Here is a 14,554-nt window from a genome sequence, read left to right on the forward strand (position 1 = left end):
AAGTTACTGCAGGACCATACCTACGTATATCTATTTTGACGTGCTGAAACCAAATCCAAATTTTTATGCCGTGCAAAATAATCCTAAAATCTGGGAAATTCCTTCCTAGAGATAGAACTTCAGCCATTTGATTCCCGCAAATAGAGACGAGGGTATTCAAAGATGTGAACATAGTTTCCAGATAAGAAATGATGTTTCTTTTACTCCTTTTTCCTTTTGTAATGAACTCCTTTATCTTCAAATGATCCGTGTTTTTGGCTTATTTATCCTTTTAAGCATCCCACAGAAATCTTCTTTCATATTAATATCTGACCTTCCTTGATACAGACGCTCCATTTCCTCGATGTCATGGTGAAATCATTAGTTAAGATGAGTGGCTAGTGAATGCAATTTCAAGTTTCAAGGCAACTGTTGTTGAGAAATTGTTGGAAAACTTTTTCAACAATTCCTCAACTAGCAATCTCCGATAATCCTCGCTCTTCTGATTGCCCAAGAAATTAGGGGTGACTCTTGAAACTTAGCCACGCTGCTCTTTCAGTATAATTCATTTTTGTGATAAATTTTTCGTCTATGACCACGGTATGGATTTGAAAACCATCGAAAATACCTTCTCTCAGTTTAACATCACTTATTTCCGGAATCTTCTCTCCTAAGTATTCAAATCAGTCACCTCTTTGTCCAAAGCTTTAACTAACAATTTCATGAAACCAAGTTTTATATGGAGTGGTGTAAGCAGAATATTTGAAGAATCAACTAAGGGTTTGCGGGTGATGGACTTACCCTATATGGAAATCGGTTCTTTTTGACCATACCTTTTGTTTATAGTGATTCTTTTTGTCTCCAATATCCCATAGATATAAGAAACGGATGAAAGAGATGAAAGTTGGCCTTCCTCTTGTTTTAAAAAATATAATTTTACATATTTTCTGTATTTGATGAGCAATTTTGGATTCGAATTCACTTTTCTTTTTTGTGGAACTGTTTTTTTACGGATTTGTTATGATTAGTTCGTATCTAAGTTTGTATTTCTAGGGAAAAAAAATCCAATTAAAAATGAGCTTTCTCTGCTGACCATTGTGGTAATTTCAATACCGTGAAATTCCTTGTAACTTCCATGGAACTATGCCCTTTGTCTATACATCTTCCGTATATCTAAATCGCCATCGTTCTATATTTAGACTAGACCTCTAGCAGTTGTGACTCGACGTGTATTCGATTAAAACCCCACGTTCCACGCAATCGATAGCAGTACAAAACACCTAGTCAGGTGGCAGACGTCCATCAAACGGTTCAGCGCCACAATACTACAACTTCCCCGACCTTTCTGTACCCCAATTACCAACGGTGCCAACTCCGGCGTGGGTGTAACCTCCGCGACGCCGTTCATTGATCCTGCATCCTGCCGTAGTCCTTATCGGAGCAGTAGGATCAACATGGCCGCGGACGGCGTGCACCCCTTCGACATATCGTCCGGCGGTGAAGTCGGTCGTCTTTTATTTTAATGCCGTTATTGCCCCCATGGCAGGCCACTTGATCTTAGTGCGATTTGCGCAAGTCTAGCGTGCCACGGTGATACGTGATTGTTTGTTTGCAGTGCACATATGCTGATTAGGACCACTCCAGGGTTATCAATTAATTAGCCCGACGCCTACCTCGCCGACTAGATAAGGTTCGTAGAGAATTTTAATTGGAAACGCCGTTTCTTGCACTTTTGTTTCGATATTTTTTGTTGGGCGCCTCGGATTTTGGACGAGGCGGCACTACGAGGGGTATTTCATAATTTCCGAACAAGTTGGCTGTGTCAACGTGACTGTCAATAGGCTATTCCATAATATTTAATTTGCGACTTGTTTTTAACTGGGATCAATTATTTTTAATTCAAAAAATATTTTATACGGATGCCCTTAATCTTTGCAGAGCATTTGTGACGTCACATCACTCGATCCGACGGCTCTATGCTCTATTATTTATTATCTCAAGTTATTTATTTGTAGTATAGTTCAAGCTTTCCCCTGTTTATTAATATACTTATGTCCACTTGAGAATTTTACAATTAATTAAAGAAATCTTTGTGCCGGAAGAATCAGTTAAGGGATATTTTTATTAAACTATTTCTGCCTAACCATTTTTGAGTTTTTAAGAGAAAACTAAATTTTTACCAACTTTGGCGCCATCTAACGGCTAAACTAAGCATCTTGTTAATGGGTAAATTGTTTTAAAATACCTTATCTTTTTCTGAAAATAAAAATTTATCCTTTTATTTAATTGTCTCTAAAAATCCCGGTCCGATACGTCCAATAGTTAATTAACAATTAACGTTATAAAAAAAGCTATCTTGAGAACAAAGAGCCGTAGCTGATTTCTCTCTCTTTTAAAATTACTGTAAAAATAAGCTCCATTTAATGCAGAAAGAGCGAATTCCCGAGCGGCTTTCGCCTGACCCTGGGACAATTGGTTTATAACGCTGTTTTGACCCTTTCTTGAATATTTTATTTTAGGTCATTAAATACGAATTGGAACCAGATGCTAATGTATGAACTGTTCGATTTAGAGATGACCAAAACTATGTACAGGATGGCCTATTTTAGATGAGATACAGACTAAATAGAAAAAAACTAATAAAAGAATTCCCTTTCCAACTTATTTTGGTACAAACAAATCATGATTAACACGATTAATTTCCGATTATTTTAAAAGGATGTTAATGATCCTGATTTTTTTAGATGACTTCTATTGACTGTTATTATTATAATAAATATCAAAAAATATTTTTAACTTTTTCTATACTTACGGCTCATTACCATTATTTTTTGGGTTGTTATGCCATGTCCCTGGTCGTCAGCGGCTACAGACGTACTCTGGATGTTCTTAAATAGAAATATTTGACCTGCTCTTGTTGTTCTCGGGCTAGGCTCTGTCGGGGCAGACCCGCTATCAGAACCCCTAGACCCGTCCTGTTTTTGATTTGGGTTCTTGTTGTTGATTCTGAATCGGTTTTTATAAGATATGACATCTTTGTTTCAGGGAGGGAGTATTATGGCAACAGATGACAGCATGGACGACGACGTATTTGAAACACAAGACGAGGGTGGTCATTTGAGGGTAGCATCGAAACCAACGGAACCAAAGAGTAACACGCCTTCACCTACGGGTTACAGAAATTATCAACCACCAGCAGAGGTTCTAAAATTGTGTCAGACTGATATTATAGATGACGTTGAACCAACAATACACAAGGTTAGTAAAATGGTTTCTTTTGTTGTTTTGATTTAAGTTACTTTGTCACATAGAGGGTGTAAATTTAAATGGGAGTCATAGTCCATCCAGTTACTGAAGCATTTTGGCTACCAATTTCTACCAATTTTTTCGGATGGAATGGATTGACGTGAAATTTGAACTGTAGCTAGGGAATAGCCCAAGAAACAAAAGTTATATAGTGCAGATGTGTGCTTTTACCCTAAGGGTACGATTCGATAGAGGGACGAATTCTAAGCAAAAAATGTTCTATAAGAATTTTTTGTACAGTCCATACTTTTTGAGTTATTTGCGCCTAAACGTGTTCGTTTTTAGCCCAAAAAATGCATGTTTTTGAGACATATTTCGCGAATATCTCAAAAACTACAAGTTTTATCAAAAAATTGTTTATAAGCAAAAATGAAGCTAATTAAATAGCAAAGAGATTGCTTTTTTTATTTTTGTAGATGGTATAGAACCCGAGTTATGACTCCCAGAAGTTGAAGTAAATTTCGAAGATAGCTATAATCGAAACGTTCAACGTCCTGTAGCGGAAAAATTAAAGGTTTTTCGAAGAAAACTTATATAACACCTATTAAAGTTCTTGAAAAGACCTTTAAATTGAGTGCGTGGTAAATGTCGTTAGCATGAAAACTAATGAAGTTAAAATCAAAATAAAATGATTGACGTGATTTTTGAAAAAAGAAATTGGTATTAAAATTAATGACTTGACGGAGAAAAAATTAAACGTATTCCTTTTGCAATTTACTTTATTTATGTATTAATAGTATTCCCAGATTCTGGGAATTTGAACGATTTTTTAAAAAATCGCCTTTTTTCAAAATATTTCAAAAACTGACAGTTACAAAAAAATGATAAAATAAGAAATTGTAGGTTTTTTATGAAAATATGAAAGGAACTTTATCCAACATATTTGAACATGAATTGAATCTTTAAAATACGTAAATCTGCGACTTTCGCATTTTTTTTCGTACAAGGGTAGTTTTCACCCCCAAATAGAAAAAAGCACAGACAATATAACGGAAAAACGGAAAAAAAAACAAAAATTTAATTTTTACTTCAATCGTGAATAACTTTTGAAGGAGTAAATTTATGCAAAAATGTTAAGAGACCTTTTTTGTAGAGCATTAAATTTCCTTTGAAAATCTGTATTGTTCTTTTTCAGATATTAATTTGTTCATTATTTACAAAATTCCAAAGTTAAAAAGTCAAAACGAAAAAATATCAAGGCTTGATTGCATGGAAACGGCTCGTCTGCCAAAAATTTTCAATCAGACCTCTTTTGTAGGGCATTCAATTTCCTTAAAAAATATATGTAGATAAATTTTCTTACCTCGATGGTTTGGCAGTTTTGACGCAAAAATGGGATCAGGAATAAAAAATCGAAACTAGCGATGATAAGACTTAAAACTAATATTAAGGACTCAAACTCTTACGATATTTCTTTTTCGTCATTCTGAATGATATTCTCGATATATCTTTCAAAAAAAAATAGTCGATTTTTTTGGCCCAGCCTAATGAACATATTCACGAACTCGCATCCATAATGTTGAGTTCGATTTAATTCAAAGCGACCTATTTCTGACAGCCAGAATAAGAAAGGCAAGACGAAGCTAACGTAGGTACCCCTTTTCGTTTAACAATCTAATTAAATGCAGTTCTCGTTCAAGATGAAGCAATTTCAGCTCAGATAATATGACCCAGTTGAAGGATTCAATTAGAGCGTAACACGAATATTGCTAGAACCTTTAATTGCGCTTCAAATTACATCTATCCAATTTCAGAAAGATAGGCCATATGTACTAGGAGAAATAGTAGCCGTTTGATACAAAAATTTTTAACTAAATTCTGTGTTCTTCTGTGTGTGAATTATCAGCCAGATTTTAAGAAACGAAGGTTATACAAGGTGTGGCTACATTGTTTGGCCACACTTTAGTTACAGATCCTATAACACAAATCGATAAAAAAAGATCATATATGTGTCTCCAAACGTTTTGTTATCGAGGTTCAGATTACGCAAATTTAATTGAAAGTCGTGGTTTATTTCAAGTTGCAAATAACATTTTAGGATAGTAATCTAAATAATGTTTTATTTCGTTCATAAATGTGATTACTATAAATACTACACAAGCACACAAAAAGATGTTTCCATCGATGAGAATCATGCCAATCAAGTCGTCGTTATCGTCGTTTAGTTTAGTTTTAATTTAGTTTTAATAACCATTGGGGTTGAAAAGCTTGAACACGCGGTGTATGAAACGGACAGCTATGTTCGTTAATGTTACCGATATATTGTTAAAAAATAAATGTAGTAAAATGGACATTTATTAGTCAATAACAAGCGAGACAATTCAATAATTATACTTTGTCACTATTTTCCCCCTTAACTTGAAAAATATCGATCCCACGATAAAATTTGTAATAAATTAAGTTGTAGGAAATCGCATTTGCAACAACTTAAGTCCTTACCATTTTTGTTGTAAAGTTGAAAATGGCCGAGATAATGATCAAAAACAATTCCTTTGAAACCAACTCCCACAAGGTCTTACGCTCGCGTCTTTACCGCAAGCGTAGGACCTTAAATATTGGTTATAGCGAAAAAATCAAAGGGATCAAAATTGTACAAAATATAATTCTTTCCAACTTTGTTTATGTACATTTATGTCGTAAAGTCAATAACAAACGAGACAATTCAATAATTATACTTTGTCACTATTTTCCCCCTTAACTTGAAAAATATCGATCCCACGATAAAATTTGTAAGAAAAGAAGTTGTAGAAAATCGTATTTGCAGCAACTTAAGTCCATACCATTTTTGTTTTAAAGTTGAAAATGGCCAAGATATTGAGCAAAAACTATTTTTCCTTAAATTCAAGATGGCGGCTGATGCAGGGGTGAAATTCAGTGGCGATTCTGAATTTACACTACTATTGACCCCCCCTAAAGGTTAGAACAATAAAATTGTGGTCCCTAATTTTTCCTGGTTAAATGACAACTCGACTGGGCTATACATTCATTTCGTTAAATTACTTTTTCTGACATTGACATCTTGAAATTTTTTTTAGTTACTTTTATTTATTATTAAAACGAAATTCTATGAAAGTGTTGGATAAAATTTTGTACGGCACTCGTGTGTTGCGTCGTATAAGTCACTTGGAAAAATTAGCCCTGTCGGCCTACGGCCTCGACATTTCCCAGCGTGACATACAATGTACCGTAACCACGCTAATACCATAAATAACTATTTTTCGTTTCAATCGTTTCATGCATTTTTATCAACCCTAAACTATTTATGCTTCTTTATTCTCTGTAAAAAACTAATAATAAAGTTAAATCATATCCATATCCTCCACTTTGTATAATTTTCAAAATAAATATAATTTGGGACCCTTTTTCTATTATAAATTTGAGAGTAGTCAAAAGGTACTTTCAAAGTTCGATATCTCGAAAACGGTTAATAGGCTATTGATTATATCCAAAGAAACAGGGTTAAACCCTATGACATTCAAGCAATTTTATTGTATGAATCGTTCAAAGGGTCATTTTAAATGGAAAAACCGCGGAGTGCTATTAAATTAGAGGGTGGAAATTAGAGATAGGGGTGAAAATGCACCCCTTTCAGTTTTTTAATTGTAGCTCGAAAACGAAGCAAAGTTTCTCTATAGTTCATAGGAAAAATTTTGTAGAGAATTCAATTTCCCATAGAAATGGCTTATTTAAAATATTTAAAATGAAAATTTTATGCAAAAAATCGTTAATAAACAATTTGAAAAAAAGCAAAACAACTCGTTTTTTTATTTTTTTTTTGCCTTTTGGACCGGAAGTTTGGTTGAAGAAAAAAAAGGAAAAGCAATGCCTCAAAAAAAAAAGTAGATAAAATTTCCTTCAAAATAACAGGTTGTAAAGTATTTTTGGATGAAAATTGACTGATATATTAAGGCCGCTCAAACGTAGCCAATTTTTTTGCAAAAAAAGAAGGAAATAAGACGTTGAAGGATTTTAATCACATGACTTGTTTGAAGGGTCACAAAAAATGAAAAAACCGCGGGGTGCTATTAAATTAGAGGGTTGAAATTGAAGATAAGGGTGAAAATGCACACCTTTAATTTTTTTAATTGTAGCTCGAAAACGAAGCAAAATTTCGGTATAGTTCATAGGAAAAATTTTGTAGAGAATAGAATTTCCGATAAAAATAATGGCTTATTTAAAAAAATTAAAAGAAAAATTTTATGCAAAAATCGTTAATAAACAATATTTAAAAAAAGCAAAAAATATGTTTTTTAAATTTATTTCATTTACTTTTTTTGACTCTAATTTTTTTTTTAGTAGAAGACAAAGAAAATTGCTGTACACAAAAACTAGATGAGATTCCCTTCAAAATGATGCGTTTTGAAAAGTTTTTGGACTAATATTGACTGAGTTATAATCGGTCAAACTTAAATATTTTTATATTTTTGTCATTTTTAACATAATAATGATTACAATTCTGTTTGAGCGGCCATATATCAGTCAATTTTCATCCAAAAATACTTTACAACCTCTTATTTTGAAGGAAATTGTATATACTTTTTTTATGAAGCAATGCATGTACCTATCTTTACTCAAAAAAAAACTACAGGCAAAAAAGCAAAAAAAAAAACGAGTTTTTTTGCTTTTTTCAAATTGTTTATTAACGTTTTTTTTGCATAAAACGAACGATGTTCATACGATTTTTTTTCTTAGTTTCTGAAGTAGGTACTCGTACTTTAACACCCTTCATGTCAAAAGCACTTAAAACATTTTAACCGCTATGTCGCAACTAATTTGGAATCTACAAACCAAACTGAATATTGTCCTTATTTTACGGACCAATTCCAGCTATTCCCATCCAGATATTACATGTTCATAACCTCAAATATCTGCAAATTAATGCTCATCCCAAGCGACATCCACTTCGCTTTTGAAGTTGACTAATAACCAGAACCAAATACATTCCTCACCCGGAATGATTTATTCCCAGCCACGAACGGCACTAATTGTGTTTCTGTTCTCTCATTTTCTCTCCGTTCCGTTCCAGACAATCCTTCTGGGGGACAGTGGCGTAGGGAAGACCTCTCTGCTAGTAAAATTCGATACCGGAAAGTTCCAGTCCGGAAACTTCTCGGCCACCGTTGGAATTGGGTTCACGGTAAGTTTGCTGTCGTATTTTATTAAGGAGAATAGGCGGTGCACAACATACTGTTGCGGAATTGAAGGAACACGGTTTTTTATAGTAGCGCTTCTTTTGGTGACACATTATCGATCCGAGCCAATGGCATTTAAAAGTATTGAAAGATGATTTATAGTCCATTTAACAGGATCTCAATAAGAGGACAAAAAAAGTTATAAAAATATATTTTATCTATGCTATGCTATGGACAACGAGGGGTAAGTGAGATAACTTACCTCCCTAGGAAAAAAAGCGATTTCGAGTTATAAATAGAAATACTTGATGAATATTACATTTTTTAAATTATTATGAATGAATATTTAAGTAATTGTACAGTTATTACGTTTATAAACATTTATAAAACCTGGATAATTATTCCCCTCGCGTTTACTAATTGTCTCATTTTTTTCAAAATGATCTGATCGCTCCATTTCAGTCACCGGAGGCTCAATATGATCAGACTGATTCCATAAAACAACATAATGCGACGTACTACTAGAACCTGGAGTTGAAGTGTAATTGTAAAGAATCCTATTAGACCAGTTCTTAAGCCTTCAAAAATGGTAAAAAGTGAAAAAAAATTATAGTAGGATGAAACCCATTGGAAAGGGAAGAGAATATAACAGAAATGAAAAGAAAAATAATTTACGGGCGATCTGAGGTCGGGAAGGGGATGGGGGTGAGTTTTTAAGGGTAAAAAACCGTTTATCTTGATTTCCGGAAAAACTACAAGTCTTATGGAAAAAAGTTAAATAGCAAAGTTGTAGGTAATAAAAAGATCTACAACTTTTGTAGTTACACTTTTTTCACCTAACCTCAAAATTTATGTGAAAAATTCAAATAACCAAGTTTTTGGTTTTTTATTTTTATCTTTTACAAACAAATTTTTTTTTCACGAAATTTGGTGAAAACTTACCTATTTATGTCCCAAACACGCTGTAATTTTTTTGATTTGAAATATTTATTTTTTCACCTTATTTTTACTTAATATCGAAAAAGCACCCTAATTTTCAATCGAAAATTCTCACGTCAAAATATCTGCTTTTTTAAAAACGTCGGTGGGCTTTTTCTTCGTTGAAATCTCTACTTTCTGATGGTGTAAAAAAAAATATACATTACTATGGTAAGTTTTCTCAGGAAATGCAAAGAAACGAAAGAAGATTCTACAACTTTCTCAAAATATTGTAGATGTCTTATTAAATATTAACTTTATTAACTTATTTGGTTGTTAATTATAATAGTATATTTCGACTTGTAATTTTTTTGTTTATCAATGTAACATGGAATCTTACGTTTTTCGAGTAATTAAAGTGTAAATTTTAATAAATAGCTCAAAATTGTACATAATGATTAGAAAAAAATTTTCGGATTCTAGTTCGTTTCTTTGCATTTCCTGAGAAAACTTACCATAGTAATGTATATATTTTTTTACACCATCAGAAAGTAGAGATTTCAACGAAGAAAAAGCCCACCGACGTTTTTAAAAAAGCAGATATTTTGACGTGAGAATTTTCGATTGAAAATTAGGGTGCTTTTTCGATATTAAGTAAAAATAAGGTGAAAAAATAAATATTTCAAATCAAAAAAATTACAGCGTGTTTGGGACATAAATAGGTAAGTTTTCACCAAATTTCGTGAAAAAAAAATTTTTTTGTAAAAGATAAAAATAAAAAACCAAAAACTTGGTTATTTGAATTTTTCACATAAATTTTGAGGTTATGTGAAAAAAGTGTAAATACAAAAGTTGTAGATCTTTTTATTACCTACAACTTTGCCATTTAACTTTTTTCCATAAGACTTGTAGTTTTTCTGGAAATCAAGGGAAACCGTTTTTACCCTTAAAAACTCACCCCCACCCCCTTCCCGACCTCAGATCGCCCGTAAATTATTTTTCCTTTCATTTCTGTTATATTCTATTTCTTTTCCAATGGGTTTCATCCTACTATAATTTTTTTTGGTTTCAAAAATTATCGACCCTGGTCTATGTTGGCTATTTCATTTTTGGTACTTAAACTGTCAGCGTCATAACTTTCTGCAATTGTGGCTGATTTCCACCCACCATGTCTCTTGATTGCTAATACATCAACTCCTGTATTAGCCAGTAACGTTGCCGAATAAGAGAGAGGATGGGAGAATTCTAAATTATAGGTAGAAATAGGTACGGTGAATTAATTTTTTTTTAGAAATATTTTTAATAAAACCTTTTTAGTACATAAAAAAGCAGAAATAACTAAAAAAATAGAGAAATTCAACGAAAATTAGATAGATTCCAATAGATAAAAATTAATTTTTTTTTAATTTAAAATTCCAGAGCTAAATTTTTAAAATATGGAAATGTATTACTTTTTAACATAAAATTTTATATTTTTAATTTCTTATGTCAACAAATATTTATACTAATTTATTACAATTGATTTTTTAAAAATAAAGTAGTGTATTAATTTTCAAAATTAAAGTTTAAGTAAATAAAATATTTTATTAAAAATTTCTAATATATTTTCTTAGCTTAAGAAAATTTTTGTACCCTTTTCGAATTTCTAGACGCCTAAAAGTGCGATTTCTTATCTATCTAAAACGTTAATAAGATATAGTATCACTTTTGACAGACATGACAGACAGACATGGTGACAGACATGACAGAATTGATTTAAAAGTATCAGAAGCGAGAAAGAAAAAAAGTATAGGAGGGGCAGCGATTTCATGCCTCGATTAAAGTATACACTTTTCCGACTTTCTCTTTATTAAAAAACATAATAAAAAGTTCAACACGCCAACGGGCTGAAGCATTATGAATTTTCATTTCGCATCTACGTATTTATCCACGCAAAATATTGCAAAGCCCTTAGGGGTTCGGTTTTGTTATTGTTTTCTTTCATTTCCATTTTTCGTAGCTTGGAGATGTTGATTAGTGCTGCTCACGTGTCTCTCTGACGGACTTAAACGTGTTTTTTAAACCCTGTTCTTTATAAAAGAGATTTTAAATTGAAATTCATTTCCATGTTAAAAATAAAAAATTTGTAATAATAAATGCGAAAAACGAGCGATAATGAGTCATATTATGATTATTGACAAGAAAATCTAGAAATAGCAGTTCGTGATCTAGAAATAGGGAGGTCAATTTTAAACAGTTAATACACCTGTCGAATGATTTATACAGGGTGGCCAAATGAAAACGAAACAGAGCCATTTTCAGGAACTGCGTCAAGATGGTAGAAAAACGCTCAGACCCGTCGATTTTAGATTAAAGGGGGACATTCTTTGCTGGTATTTTTGACTCCGCCACTTTCACCCCCAAGCAAGGGTAAGCATCACCCCAAAATATTTAAATGGCATTGGGGGTTGAGTAATATTTCTTTTGAAAGCTCTTACAATTCTCTTTACAACAGACTTTAAATTTTATAATTTCGCCTAATACTTTGAAAAAAAATAACATTTTAAAATTTAAATTATGTTTAGTTGTTTACTTACTACTTAGTTGATTAAATGTTCAAACTGATGACCGTCCACTTCCATACAAGAATAAAGATTTTGTTCGAAATGTTCGCGCACATTCCGAAGCATTTCCGGAGTGATTCGACGGCATTCGTCGACGATTCTTTGACGCAAATCTTCCAGCGACGGTGGCTGTGTTTTATAGATTTTACTTTTTAAGCATCCCCACATAAAGAAATCAAAGGGCGATAAATCCGGTGATCGTGGGGGCCACTCAATACTGCCTCTTCTCCCAATTCAATTCCGTAGAAAACGTTGGTCCAAATACTGACGGACAATTAACGCATAATGCGCAGGAGCACCGTCCTCTTGAAAAATCAAATGAATTTCATCATACTCTGGAACATTTTCAATAATATCAGTCAAGGCAGGGTCAATAGCATCTTTCAGTAATTGCAAATACATTTGGCCAGTCAAATTACCAGCTAAAAAAGGACCCACCAGCCGGTCACCGAAATTTCCAGCCCATACTTTAATTTTCCGGTTGCTGTGTATGCACCTCGTGAAAACTCTTGGGTTTGAATCGGACCAATAGCGGCAACTGTGACGATTTACCGTCCCGTTTAAGAAAAAACTTCATTAATCAGAAAAACAGATTTTAAAAAGGAACTGTGGATCGTTAACTGCTCGCTCACTCGTTATTTCGCAAAATTGCAAACAGCGGTCATAATCAGCCTCATGAAGTTCCTGGACTAAATGTATTTTTTATGGATGGAATTTATTCTTCTTCAAAATGGTTTGTACGCTAGTTCGATTGATCCCAGACACAAATGCTAGCTGCCTCGTACTTAATGTAGAATCAAGATGAACTTGTCCCAAAACTGCATCTTCACTAGCTTCATTAACTAATTATAGGTTTTTCAATTTTTCGTTTTTTATTGGCTACGTTCCCTGTCTCTTGAAATTTTTTTACTAACTCTAGAACATACTTCNGTTTCAAGAAAATTTATAAAACTGTTTTATTTAACGTTTCCAAAGATGACAGTTATAGGGGGAGACAAAGAGAAACACTGTTTAGATGTATGTTCCTACGAATTTCAACCCTTTTCACAGAAATCTCAAAGGAGTTTGCACAGCAAGACACAATTTTATTACAAGTATAACAATTTATGAAGAAAATCTAATAAACTCGAATATATACCTTAAGAAAAAAACGTAGTTGCTTCCAGGGAAAGGACCTGGAAAACACGCTTTTAACTTCCCTTAATAAAAATTAGATTGCCAGTTTATCAAATAACAAAATGTCTCTTAAGGGCACGTGATTTTTCTTGCGAAAAATAAAACACAGCCGCGGGTTGTTGTACGTCTTGGCGCAGAACATTTTAGAGCCCTTGAATTTCGTTATTGTTTTTCATTATCTCGGTCTTCGCGCTCGTCCTGAGCTGTTAAACAGGGTCGTATTTACTCCAAGTGGAATGAAGAGCAAGGTGCACCTTATTACTAAGATGCAACGTTTAAAAACTTTGCTAGTTGTTATAAAAGCATGGACGTATAACAGAAACAAGAACAAGAACAAGATGAAGGTCAAGTGGAACAACAAAAACAAGATCAAGAAAAAGAACAAGCATAAGATCAGGAAGATGCAGTGTTGCCAGGTGCAGATAATTCTATGTACAAATTTATTTATTTATTTATTTCAATTCATGTCAATATACACCAGAGTGTTTACACACGTCAAAAGAAAAGGAAAAGAATATAACTTAGTACGCTGAGATCACTTACTATATAAAAAATATACAAAGATAGGTAACATCAATATAAAATAGTTACAAACTGACAATATCATTAAGAATACTACAAACATATAAAACAATACATGTAAAAAAATAGGTACAGATAATAAGAACCAACAAATAGTTAAAACTAACAAATTAAATATTGTGTAAGTGACTTGATAAAAACTGATTAAAATCATAAAAAGCGTTTCTCAATAAATAATTCTTAATTCTTTTTTTGAAAGTATTTATATTTAAAATCCTTATGTCTCAGAAGAGCATTAAAAAATTTTAAACCCCAATATCCTGCACCATTTCGTGTTCTAGTTAGTCTTAGATGTTTATTTGAGAGGTAGTTCCTATTGCGGGTATTATAAGTGAGAATTTCATGATTACAATTAAATGACTATATTGTTTCTAACATACATAAGACAGTGGAATATACAGCGTGGTAAAAAAGTTCTGTATAAAATTCATATTTTCATTAAACGATTTTTTTTCGAAAAACGGTGAGACCCGTCGATTTTTATTTGATCCAGGGCACCTTGTTATGTAAAAAATTTTTTTTTTCGATAATCCACTTACGGCAGCGACAACGCATATTTTTTCTCGAAATTGATGACAGTGATAAAAAATGCACCTTAAGTTCTTGAATGCAATAATTTGCTGTTTACGGATCAAATGCCTTAGAAAAAAATTTATTCGGCAGAAAACATTTCAGAGAACTTAAGATCCAACTGATGTTATGTAATATTTGCGGAATTATTCATCAGATGTTGTCAGGATCCTGATTAAACTGCAAAATTTAGAACCAAGTTCAACCGCACAAAATCCAAATAGTATGTAGCAAATTAAGGTCGACTTTTTGTCTTCGAGTTTGCCGATAAATTCCTCAAAAAAAAAA

At 32.8% G+C, this 14,554-nt stretch overlaps 1 protein-coding gene across 1 annotated transcript in view; it reads left to right on the top strand.

Annotated features, from left to right (window-relative positions):
* Positions 1-3,036: 3,036 nt before the first annotated feature.
* LOC108908555 (ras-related protein Rab-37-like) overlaps positions 3,037-14,554 on the top strand; it is a 77,032-nt gene continuing 65,514 nt past the window's right edge. Inside the window, exons 1-2 of the mRNA XM_018712625.1 lie at positions 3,037-3,237; positions 8,312-8,422. Of these exons, the coding sequence (XP_018568141.1) occupies positions 3,037-3,237; positions 8,312-8,422 (312 nt within the window). The remainder of the gene's footprint in view (positions 3,238-8,311; positions 8,423-14,554) is intronic.

Source organism: Anoplophora glabripennis, unplaced genomic scaffold (genome assembly GCF_000390285.2).
Source record: "Anoplophora glabripennis isolate ALB-LARVAE unplaced genomic scaffold, Agla_2.0 scaffold29, whole genome shotgun sequence".
Lineage (NCBI taxonomy): Eukaryota > Metazoa > Arthropoda > Insecta > Coleoptera > Cerambycidae > Anoplophora > Anoplophora glabripennis.